Below are 13252 nucleotides of genomic sequence, written 5' to 3'. Positions count from 1 at the left end.
CCATCGGTATAGATGACCGATCACAACGGCACTCTCATGGCCGATCACAAAGGCACTCTCATGGCCTCACCATCGGTATAGATGACCGATCACAACGGCACTCTCATGGCCGATCACAAAGGCACTCTCATGGCCTCACCATCGGTATAGATGACCGATCACAACGGCACTCTCATGGCCGATCACAAAGGCACTCTCATGGCCTCACCATCGGTATAGATGACCGATCACAACGGCACTCTCATGGCCGATCACAAAGGCACTCTCATGGCCTCACCATCGGTATAGATGACCGATCACAACGGCACTCTCATGGCCGATCACAAAGGCACTCTCATGGCCTCACCATCGGTATAGATGACCGATCACAACGGCACTCTCATGGCCGATCACAAAGGCACTCTCATGGCCTCACCATCGGTATAGATGACCGATCACAACGGCACTCTCATGGCCGATCACAAAGGCACTCTCATGGCCTCACCATCGGTATAGATGACCGATCACAACGGCACTCTCATGGCCGATCACAAAGGCACTCTCATGGCCTCACCATCGGTATAGATGACCGATCACAACGGCACTCTCATGGCCGATCACAAAGGCACTCTCATGGCCTCACCATCGGTATAGATGACCGATCACAACGGCACTCTCATGGCCGATCACAAAGGCACTCTCATGGCCTCACCATCGGTATAGATGACCGAACACAACGGCACTCTCATGGCCGATCACAAAGGCACTCTCATGGCCCCACCATCGGTACTCACGACCGATCAGCAGCTATCGAAACAAATTCAATCAACTGCCCAACCCATGACCTCATTACTCATCATCGCCGCGCAGTCTCCGACCAGCTAAACTGGGTTAGGAATATGACCTACGATCGACAACAAGACAAGGCCCTGAGTACTCTTAGTCATGTTAACCAGCCATAATTTTCGTCATAACTAACATTAAAATGTCAAAAGATACTACAACAATATCATCATTATTGATATTCTTTCTTATAATAACTCTTTCAATCTCATTAGCGCCGACAACGGCTAAACCTGACTATTTCTCGCTCTGTGGGGCATATTAGCATATTTATAAATTCTATAAACAACTGACTAATGATTTTAAAATCACATCGGTCATTATCTCAAATAAAAAAAAAATATTAAATAATTTTATTGCATAATGTAAGTACTCGTACATAAAGATCACACACTGCTTACATAGGTTGTATAAGGCGTCACTAACCGTGTTATCATTAAAAATAACACTGGTCAACAGTGGTTTTGGTGCCAAGGAACTGTATATATTTTTTGATTAAGGACTTTATACTGGTTGCTTTAGTAGCAAATTTGTTGATTTCCTACGTGTGGTTTTCTAGATTTTGACGTGTATAGAAAAATACAAAATTTCACCAAAATCAGCGTTTATAATATTTTGAAGTGCTTAAAAACTTTCTTTTCCACGACTTTTGTGAATGAGGTGTAATGGAACTATCACGTTACATCCTCCAGCAGTAATCAGCCATCATATAACTATCCCATCTGCCTTGGTACCTCTCTTCCAATGGTTTTTAGGTCTTGATAGCATCGCTCTCCCTGTTCTTAGCTATAGCATGCTATAGTGACCCAAGATTCTTTGGGAATTGATCAAGATGACTGTGGAGGTAGTGCCCTTTGATTTAAATTATTTTATCCTGAGTTTTTAGGGCATGTCTCACAATTTCATAGTAGCTACTAGTCCTGTGATTTCCGAAAAAAATTTTAGTAACTTCAACGAACGAAGTCCACGTAAATCGTTCCAAACGTCCATCAAAGTTAAGAAATCAGTATCTTTTATTAATATTCTTATTTGTGGGCCATCAAAAATTTACTGCTTTAACCTTTTTTTATGCTCAAACCAGGATTTTTTTTTGTTTTTTCCTCACTTTTTCCACTCTGAACTTCATGTTATGGCTTCTTTGACCATTGAAACATTGCCTCAGTGTTCACAGCAGATTATACAAACAATTTCGGGTATCCACGGCTTGAATACAACCACAATTTCCGACTTAAAGTAAGAAAAATAAGCACTTTTTATTAAAATTTTGTCTAAATTTTTGAAATTCTTAACTGTGTACACATCACAAATGTAACAAATTACATTTGGATCGTTGACTCAACTTCTGGGCAATGCAGACATGATATTAAAATAAATTTCGTTATAAAAATATACCGATAACATTACAAACTGTGCAACCAAAGTACCGATTAAAGCTAAAATTTAAAACTGAGGGTAGATCAAAAACTACACGTAGGAAAAAAAAAAGAAAAATATTTTTATTATTACTAATACACACCTAATAATAAACTATCAACAGAATCTCGGCACCATTTTAATTTTGATTTTTTGTTGACCAGTGTAATTCATACACGACCAGTCCTAGACTAAAATCAAAATAAAACATACTCTAATAAAAAAAAATCATCATCAAAATTCAAATTCAAAATTTAGATAAAATCAAAATTTAATCAAAATCAAAATTTAAAATTTAATCAAAATGTAAATTTTTATTAAAATTAAAATTCAATCAGAACCAAAATTTAATTAAAATCAAATCAAATCAAAATTAAAAACAGGAAGAAATCAGAAAGTTTAGTACTTGCACACAAACTTTAGATAGGTACTGCTCATAAAAGCCTATCAGTTTTCTGAGAGCGACAACTGATAAAAATTTAATTGAATCAAGAATATTGTTGAACTACCCCATACTATATTGGCATGTCTACAACAGAATCAGTTTTTTTTTTATAATTCTAGATCAGAATAAAGAAAAGGAAATGTCAAATCTAATATTAGCAATCCTAGTAGTCCTAAATACAAACTACTAACTTATTTTAAAATACTAACGATTTTAAACTCAATATCAATCATCAAGAATTAACCGAGTGTAATAACAATGTCCATAATTTTGAGAATACTCATGTATTTTCATTTTTATATTGCTTCTATGCAAATTCATTACAACAACTAGAATTCAATTGGATTGGAACACTACAACAAACTTGAAAATATGGCATAATTAGAAACAATCTGACAGCATTAGAAATGTTCTAAAATTGCATCTTTTCGGTGCATAATACCAGACATTCAGTGATTTGATTATTATCAAATTAAGTGTAGTCAACTTTATTGCGAGTAATTTGTTAAAAAGTTACAGTCAGAAACAAGTGTAAAATCGTAGCTAGCAAAAAATATCGAAAATGTTTATGGGTTAAGTAGGTAGGTAGGTACTTAACGATTGAATTCCTCCACATGAGACCCCACAGCTCAAGTACTTCACTTTAGATTTTTTTAAACGATCCCTTTTTTATTGATTTTTAGTTTCAAAGCTTTAGTGTTTCAAACAAGGTCTCCTTACAAAAAATCCCTTGTTCGATGGATTCCATAAGAAGTATGACATCATTATGTCAGCATAATTATTATAAAATGGAATGTAGTTACTTACATTTCTTAGAGATTTGTAAAAATACAGAAAGTGAACTTCTCAAAGGATTGGAAACTGTATTGCGATTTTCATTAAATTCATAATAGCCAATATACAGGCAAACAGTAGGTACACGTTTAGTAATGACGTCTAATGTGACACCAAAATATTTCATACGCTGCCCATATTTTTTTTGCATAAGGTGTTAAAATGCATCACAAAAAATATTCGCTAGATGACAGTTCACAGTACCATTAGCGTATTACTTTTGCGTTGACACTAAAACATGCCTTTCCTTGAATCTAACAGTATGAAAAATCTAATGTAAGGCGTACTGAATTTATACGTGCACTGTGACTTCAGCAAATCAATATTAACACCCTCAGATCATAGAAGATCTGAGTTAACACCTAACATGTCTGTGGATGCTACTGTCCACGAAAGTGTTAAATCCGTCTTTCTTTTCATTATTAGTGTGGCAAATAACAAATGTATAGCTAGATAGAACTGAACTGAATGAACAATTTCTTTATTTAAACTAGCAATAAAACAACATTGGTGGTTGTTCACCCTTTAAGCATTAGGAGAGCGCCTCTTCAGGGGACACATGAATCACAATTCTATTTGAGATTAGGTATCTCATTTTTGACGATAAAACACAAATTCATTCACCGCTCCACCACACCAGCGCTTTTAGATTGGAATTGGATAAAACCAAAAATTTGGAAGGTGGAAAAGTAGTCCTTTTAATAGTTTATAACTTTCAGTGGTAGTACCAAGAATTACTGGTATCATCATTATTCTTTAAATAAGTCAGATTAAATTATCTATGGCCGATCCAAAAAGATTCAGTTTAGTGAAAATATCAACTTTAAATTTTACCATTACTTAGAATACTTGTCTATTCTAAAGTAGGATTTTTTTTATTAATCAATTTTATCCTTCATGTATTTTTGACACAGTATACATCTTTATTTAAATTTCATAGTATATCATTCTGTTTCATTAACTTTAGCACGATCAGATGGTGTGCCTACTTCACACAAATTAACCATTCGTCATTTTTTTAACATTTTTCGAGTTTACAACAGCCGGTGCAACTCGAGCAAAGTCAAGCAAAAAGTGGTAATAATTATTTTATAATTGCTTAACCACGTATCGTGTCAAAGCATATTATTGAGTTACAATCTAAATCTTACGAACCATCTAAATGTACTTAAAATTACGATCAATAAATAATGAGTTACCACCACATAGTACTTATTTTCAGGAATCACACGAAAATCACAAAACAACGTATCAAATCAACAATCGATCACATAAAAAAACACAACTGGCATAAAGAGACAACCCGGGATGGTTGTTCGCATTATGGTAATGTGTAACGATGATCTTCTGTTGAACCGCTTGAACGACGTTCAGCACCCCATATCTTCTGCTCCAATTTATTTATTTTCTTCAGCAAATGTTCCTTATCCTCATTTGACGTTTTTCGTTCGGCATTTTGACGACACAAAAACACTATTTTTAACACTGGGTACGTATTTAAGTAGAAGAAGTGCGAACTGGCAGAGCACTGAATCGTGACTGACGACGGATACCAATGTCAAATAAGATGTAAAGTGAGATACCCACAAAAAAAAAAAAAATATATCCTCAACTAACAGTGCGTAAACTGGCATCACCGTACGTGATACTACATAGTTCTTATTTCTAATCTCGAGGACAAAGCACGAGCATAATTACTACTAGCGGCCGCCCTCGACTTCGCACGAGTAAATCCCGTGTTACCCCCTTAGGGGTCGAATTTTGCAAAATCCCGTCTTAATGAGCACCTACGTTCTAGAAGAAACTCCCGTGCAAAATTTGAGACTCCTAGCACTAGAGTGAAATTCCAACTTCCCCATAAGAATTCCTGCTTAGCCTAGTAGTTTGTTTACTATGCTAAAACAAGGATTAAAACCTTGGCGCCTGATTAAAAGTTAGTTCGTCTAACTTTTAATAAACACACTGTTGTGTGATTATTCTCAGTAGGATATGTCGTGCCCCTTTTGAACAACAAAAGATTGACTTCAGAATGTTGAATAATCGTCGTGCCAGTTCCATGAGGAATAAATTTTATCCCCCCTTGTACCTTTAAAAAACCGTGTAGCCGGGCGAAGATATGTATAGACCTTTATGGTATGGTGCATTCACATTAACGGCGATCGATCCAGTGCAGAGCGTGCGATATTTGATTTAGACACGGACATGTGTGAAATGTGAATCATCTGGATCTGTCCTGTCCAGTGTACAGAGAACAATCAATAATCATAGTATAATAATGAGTACTCCACAACTATTTACTTCATCATCATCAACAGCCCTTTATAGTCCACTGCTGAAGTATTGAGCTTCCTCCACTATAGTGGAGGGTTATAATCCCATAATCGCCACGCTTGCCAGGCGGGTTGGAGATCGCAGTTTAAAATATTAATGTTTATCAGAGAGCGCTGAGCGCTACTGCCCGTTCTCTTTTTAATGTGTATTCCCGAAGCCTCTTACGACACCCGTGGGAAAAGTAGGGGTTGGTGACAAATGTATTCTACTCTGCCGTCACCACACGGCATTCAATTATTTACTTAAGCACCTAACATGTTTTGCACCGAATAGCTATGTGAATATACGTTTCTACTAGGAGGATCGGTAAATCACCTCATAGTTACGTTGGCCTGACCATGATGTTGGATTATTAATATAAAATAAGTAACAAAAATCACGAAAGGAAACAACACAAATACAATTCAAATCTTTTATTTCTCTTAACCATAAAGACTATAAAATATCACTTTTTAAGTAAATCTTCCAATATCTTTGTAGCCTGCGCCATGTCGATTTTGTTCTGAGAATTCTTTGCTAACATCCCTAATAATGCTTTGAAAACTTTGGTCTTCCCATCTCTGTACTGTTTCACTAGTTTTGGATTGTTTTCTATAATATCTTTACATAGTTTACTTATATTCTCCGTGTCAGTAACTAAAGCCCATCCTTCCTTTTTGATCAAATCTGAAGGCGACAAATCGTTGTCTGCGTCAACAACAAGGGCGTCTAATACTTTTCTAAACACATCTAAATTGATTTCTTTGTTGAACAACAGGTCTACTAGCTCGCTCATTTGTTTGTTTGTTATAGGACAGTCTTCTACATCAAGTTTATTTTTGTTTAGAACAGTTAAAAGGTCGTTCAGAAGAAGGTTGGCCACTTTGTTGGGGTTTCTAGCATTTGTTGTAAGTTCTTTAAAGTATTCTAGTAGTACTGGCTCGTTGACGAGTTGAACAGTTGTTTCTGGCCTGAGTTGGAAGTCCTCTGTGAGTCTCCTGCGGGTCTCTTCGGGTAGTTCTGGGATCCTGTCTTGGATGAGGGGCACGCTGATGACGTCACGGGCGTCTTCTTTGGACCGCAGGTTGACTCGGAGCGGTGGGAGGTTCGGCTCAGGCATAAATCTGGAGTGAAGAAAAATACCGATTGTTTAAATATTACTCTAAACATAATAATCACATCTGCTTCTGTTTCGCGCTTTTTTAGATTTGAACTGGAGGAAAACAATTTTTATTTATTTATAGAAACCAAAAATAATATTTTTATTGTTACAATAACCGATTATTCTTGCAAATAAGTTTACCACCCATTTTGCAATATTTATGTAATAAACACGAAATCTATTTTAATTAAACTAATATAATATGCATCGGAAACGGAAGTCAAAATACGGTACGCCACCTAGTGGCGTATGACAGAAGTGATCACTTTAAGTTGAACCATCGAGCTGAGAATACGTCCGCGTTCTAGAAAGTGTCCCGTGTTGTTTTATAAGACGTGGTTATAAAAGTTGTTTTGTGTTCAGATAATTAATGATTGGACTGCGCTTCGTATCCACTGTAGGTTCTGTCACTCGCCAATGGCGCCATCTAGTGAGTGCAAAATATTTGGTGTAATTTAGCTTGTCTCAGAGTCGAGCACCGTTTCGTTTACAGACGTCGATCGGTATTTGATTTCATTGTGCGGATGCGATAGGACTGACTGCTACAAGAAGCTACTGTGTCGCCATCTAGCGCACCACACGCGTATTTTTTCTTCTTTCCATAGCGAATTTTTTTTTTACAATCAGTAAGGAATACGCGCGCACGTCACTTACTACTCTCTCGGGATTCCCCCTTCGTGGATTAAACTAGCTGGCGGACACGCCGCGTGTTTTCGTTTTCGATGCCTACTCGGGGAATTGAACAGTCTGGTAGGTCTACGAACGCACCTGTAGTCCTGAACGACTTCCTTGTCCCGCATAGCCACGGTGACCTTGTTGACGGCGTCCCACGCTCGTGTCTGGTTCACTATCGTCCCGCCCGCGTCCAGTATCCCGCGATACCTCTCTATCATGGCAGTTCCCGATCCGGAATCAGTAGATCACATTCTATCGCTCAGTCACCTAAGGTACACTATAAAATACAAGGCACAAACGCACCTGTAGTCCTGAACGACTTCCTTGTCCCGCCTAGCCACGCCACGGTGACCTTGTTGACGGCGTCCCACGCTCGTGTCTGGTTCACGATCGTCCCGCCCGCGTCCAGTATCCCGCGATACCTCTCTATCATGGCAGTTCCCGATCCGGAATCAGTAGATCACATTCTATCGCTCAGTCACCTAAGGTACACTATAAAATACAAGGTACAAACGCACCTGTAGTCCTGAACGACTTCCTTGTCCCGCATAGCCACGGTGACCTTGTTGACGGCGTCCCACGCTCGTGTCTGGTTCACGATCGTCCCGCCCGCGTCCAGTATTCCGCGCTGCCGCTCGATCTCGTGTCGGATCGCCACCGCCACGCCACGCACCGAGCCGATGTTCTTTATCTGGAATAAAAGTACGTTGATATGACACAAATGCCACAAGACAAGACAACAAAGTCCAAGTGCATGGTCGTGAACGAGATATGTGTGTGTGGACTGGATCATTTAACACAACACTTGATTTTGCCAAACATAATCATGGGGCAGTATAGAATTGTGGTCAGGTGTCTATATAAATTTCTTTACTGTTTTTAACTTGATAGTTTAAGCAAAATTCGTTAATGCTGTGGATAACCTTTTTGGCCTAATTAGTTTAAGAAAAATATTTGATTTAAGTCTATTATATGTGTCGGCTGTTATTATTCCAAATAAATAAAATAAAAAAAAATAAAAAAATAAAAATAAAAAAGACTTGGCGAAAGCATTTTGGATGAATGGATCATGCCGGAATTTCAAGGTAATAAAGTTTGCTTAGAAGTTAATATCATATTGTTTGGTTATCAATATCCTACTCAGTAGTCGTCAGGGATACCCAGTCAAGGATACTATATCAGGATACCATAGACAAGAAGAACGATGAGCACCAACTCTTGGACTAGTGCTGACTATGCAACTCTGACTTCACCAAGTATAAAAGTAGAAACTAACCTCGATCCTGGTCAACAGTGGCGCCTCGTATCTCTGCAGTGACGAATGGCGCCAACTCACAAGACCTTAATACTTCCAACCGGAGCAAATCCCAAGCCTCTGGACGATATGAGCCAGCTTTTTTTCTAGTGCTGACTATGCAACTTTGACTTCACCAAGTATACACCAACCTCGGTCTTGGTCGACAACGGCGCCTCGTATCTCTGTAGTGACGAATGACGCCAACTCACAAGACCTTAAAACTTCCAACCGGAGCAAATCCCAAGCCTCTGGACGATATGAGCCAGTTCTTTTTCTAGTACTGATTATGAAACTTACTTAAGTGGACACTAACCTCGGTCCTGGTCGACAGTGGCGCCCCGGGCCTGCGCAGCGACACGTTGGCGTCAACTCGCAAGGCGCCCTCCTCCATGCGGCCCGAGCAAGCCCCAAGCCTCTGGACGATGAGCACCAGCTGTTTGACTAGTGCTCACTACACATCTCTCACTTCACCAAGTATACAAGTAGACACTAACCTCGGTCCTGGTCGACAATGGCGCCTCGTATCTCTGCACTCTGCAGTGACTAATGGCGCCCACTCACAAGACCTTAAAACTTCCAACCGAAGCATATCCCAAGCCTCTGCTGGACGATATGAATCAGCTCTTTGTCTAGTGCTGAGGCTGACTATGAAACTTACATAAGTAGACACTAACCTCGGTCCTGGTCGACAGTGGCGCGCCGGGCCTGCGCAGCGACACGTTGGCGTCAACTCGCAAGGCGCCCTCCTCCATGCGGCCCGAGCAAGCCCCAAGCCTCTGGACGATGAGCACCAGCTCTTTAACTAATGCTGACTATGCAACTCTGACTTCACCAAGTATACAAGTAGACACTAACCTCGATCCTGGTCGACAATGGCGCCTCGTATCTCTGCAGTGACGAATGGCGCCAACTCACAAGACCTTAATACTTCCAACCGGAGAAAATCCCAAGCCTCTGGACGATATGAATCAGCTCTTTGTCTAGTACTGAGGCCTGAAGCTGATTATGAAACTTACTTAAGTGGACACTAACCTCGGTTCTGGTCGACAATGGCGCCTCGTATCTCTTCACTCTGCAGTGACGAATGGCGCCAACTCACAAGACCTTAAAACTTCCAACCGGAGCAAATCCCAAGCCTCTGGACGATATGAATCAGCTCTTTGTCTAGTACTGAGGCCTGAAGCTGATTATGAAACTTACTTAAGTGGACACTAACCTCGGTCCTGGTCGACAGTGGCGCCCCAGGCCTGCGCAGCGACACGTTGGCGTCAACTCGCAAGGCGCCCTCCTCCATGCGGCCCGAGCAAGCCCCAAGCCTCTGGACGATGAGCACCAGCTCTTTGACCAACGCTGCCGCTTCTTCTCCATCCTGGAATAAGTTTTGGTAAGTGTTTGAGCAAAATTGAACTCTATTTTGCACACTAAGGGTTGGGAATCTTTATGGCAAGCTTGTGAATAGTACTAACTAGGCAGACCTTCTAATATCATGTTTTAAAAGATTGATAATCAGATCAGGTGTTAAGTAGTATTTAACTCCATATTTGATGATGATTCGACTCTTAAACTAATATAGACCTTTAACACAATCTGAGACTAGAAGATAGACATTTGATAAACACAAATGTTTGCACAAATGTTGCACAAACTGAATTGATAAAATATTTCATAGAAATACCACTTGACTGATAAACATTTATCTAACTAGGTCATATTTTATTGATTCTGATGATTGAATCCCTTTTCTGCAACCTGTATAATATACAATGTGTGTTAAACAGTATCATTTGACAGTTCATAATGTACGATAAAGTCAGTTAAACAAAACGTTTGACAGAATAATCGCACGTTATGAACTGTCAAATGATTACGATTGCTTTACACAATTCCACCTCAGGTTATATAACACTGTTGAAATAAAATTGATGTTTAATGGGTGCTTCTCATAAATATACTCCAGTGGCAGTAGCCCTGTGGCAAAGTTCCCCAATAAATTAACACACACAAGTTAAGCTCACTCACCTTCGTGAGTTGCAAGAACTATAATGTAATGTAATTTCACAGAGTTTAAAATACTCACTTCTAAGTCAGGCTCGAATACAAGTTCAATAAGCGGTGCGCCAGCTCTGTTCAGGTCTACGAGACTGCGTTTAAGCTCAACGTCATGAAGTGACTTGCCGCTGTCCTGCTCGAGTTGAATTTGCTTGATCTTTGAACTCTTCTTGTATGGCTTCTTATGGACTCCAGGTGTAAATACCTGAGGACAAAGGAAATACAATATTAGCACTAAAATTTAATTACATCTGATTGCAGAGGGTCACTCTTAAAGTATTTAGATGGTAATCTGAGCACATAGCTATGTCATTAATATGATGGTTGCATTCTAACATTTACAGTTTGTGATTGGTATTATCATGAAAACAATCAAATAACATGTCAGTCAAAATTGTACAGTATTCAAGTTAATACCTGAAAATTTATAACGCCATCGCTAGCCAAAGGTGCTCTTTGCTGAGTAATCTGATAACCAGAGGGCAGGTCGGCGTAGAAATAATGTTTTCTATCAAATGTAGACACTTCGTTAATCTTGCATGAGAGAGCCAACGCGGTCATCAACCCTAACTCCACGCATTTTCTGTTCAACACAGGCAATGTTCCCGGTATAGCCGCGTCAAATAACGACACACAATTGTTCACTAGCCCACCAAAAGTGTTCTCAGCACCAGAAAAGAGTTTAGATTCACTACTAAGCTGCGCATGGACTTCTAACCCCACAACACTTTGCCATTGTTTGTCTGCAGCAGTTGAATGACTGCATTTGCAAACCACTAAGTTTCTGTTACTGTATATTCGATTACACACTCGCGTAAATCTCATTTTTAATTCAATTTTTTCACTAAATACAAACAACAATCCATCCCATCATCAGCTGCTGTGATCAGCTGTTTTTGAGTTTACTGACAGTTGATTGACACTGACAGACACTTTTTTAAATTATTTGTTCGGAAACACCTAATCCTTCTGTGGGAAACACCTAATCCTTCTGTGGGAAACACCGAATAATATAAAAGTAAAAAATTGTTCAAGACCAAAATTGCTCTCATAAAATAAAATTATTCAAGAAATTGGTTTATTTTGAGATCTCTTAATTGATTACTAGTTATTTGATCAAATATCTATGTAGAAACATCTCAACCAGTGACCTTCTTTAATTGTTAATTCAAAGTTACGACAGATGGCGCCAACAGGTTGCCAAGCCCGCGAACCGGTTTAAAAAACTTTTGTTGGATTTTTTGGAAAGTTGGATTCATAGTTTTGTGTCGTCACATAAATAATTTGGTTACGTTGTGCTCATTTCACTTCTATGTTAACTAATACCTTAAACTAATTTAATAAGTTGTCAGAAACAGTTAAAAAGCTAAAATAATATTAATGAAACTTACCGTTTATTGATGAGAAGATACTTAACTTGGTAATTTGGTGGCTTTATGTTACTAAATTTTTAATAAATAATAAAATTATGTATATTTGCATTGACGTGTTGACTAAATTTATGCCTTAAAACTATTAATAAACTAAATAAAATATCACATTTTTGGAAATATTATAACATTTTTGGGTTTTACGCCACTAATCCAGTAACAACTTCGAAGAGGAACGAGAAAAGGTAGAGAACAACGAATGCCAGAGTGGCCTCAGCGATGGTATACATTTCAGTGCTTTTCTTTTAAAGAAACAAAAAGTTTAGAATGCGTTCCGGTTTTCCGCGGAAACCAATCGTGAGGGACGTACGTTCAATAGCGAGACTGCGCGCGTTATGACCGCGTTCTCTCGAAGGAGTTGCGGCAAGCCCCTCGTCTCGTAATATTACACGGACAATTAAAGTAACAACCAGTTTCTTGACAAAGTAATAGATACGCACAACATTTTATTACTGCCAGTGTTTAATGGAGGCAAAACAAAACACACCCACCGCATTGATATGCTAGTCTGCAGTACTTTGCTTGCTCGTGAATGATAAAAATGCAATAATTAAATTGACGTCACAATAAAGCTGTTTGATGCGGTAGTATCCGGATAAAGGTGGGTTAGTTAAATATAAGTATTTTTCGCTTCTTTAACTGTTCATAATTCTATAAATACCTATATTAGTTCCAAATATATACAAATTGCTTAAATCAGTAATAGTGAGTGTTTATTTATGTATAAACGTTTTTATTATTATTATTTATATTTTGTGCTTTTTCCACCTCAGCTTAAAAGCTGGAAAATTAAAGATCAGCTACGTTATTATTAT

General features: G+C 38.7%; 1 protein-coding gene across 2 annotated transcripts; it reads right to left on the bottom strand.

Annotated features, from left to right (window-relative positions):
- Positions 1–6243: 6243 nt before the first annotated feature.
- Positions 6244–12774, bottom strand: GatB (glutamyl-tRNA(Gln) amidotransferase subunit B, mitochondrial). Of its 2 annotated transcripts, XM_028307295.1 has the most exons (6): positions 11425–12773; positions 11036–11212; positions 10292–10327; positions 9272–9388; positions 8180–8352; positions 6244–6948 (listed from the first exon to the last, which is right to left on the bottom strand). In XM_028307295.1, exons 1-6 carry the CDS (start codon positions 11830–11832, stop codon positions 6291–6293), a joined length of 1569 nt encoding a protein of 522 aa, XP_028163096.1. In that variant the 5' UTR covers positions 11833–12773; the 3' UTR covers positions 6244–6290. The 2 variants fall into 2 exon arrangements, with proteins under 2 accessions (XP_028163096.1, XP_028163095.1); XM_028307294.1 differs by lacking the exon at positions 9272–9388 and having other exon boundaries at positions 10175–10327; positions 11425–12774.
- Between the last annotated feature and the right edge of the window lie 478 nt (positions 12775–13252).

This window comes from Ostrinia furnacalis, unplaced genomic scaffold (genome assembly GCF_004193835.3).
Source record: "Ostrinia furnacalis isolate ACB-3 unplaced genomic scaffold, ASM419383v2 OfSCF2157, whole genome shotgun sequence".
NCBI classification, from domain to species: Eukaryota; Metazoa; Arthropoda; class Insecta; order Lepidoptera; family Crambidae; genus Ostrinia; species Ostrinia furnacalis.
This window is presented reverse-complemented; position numbering and strand designations above follow the sequence as displayed.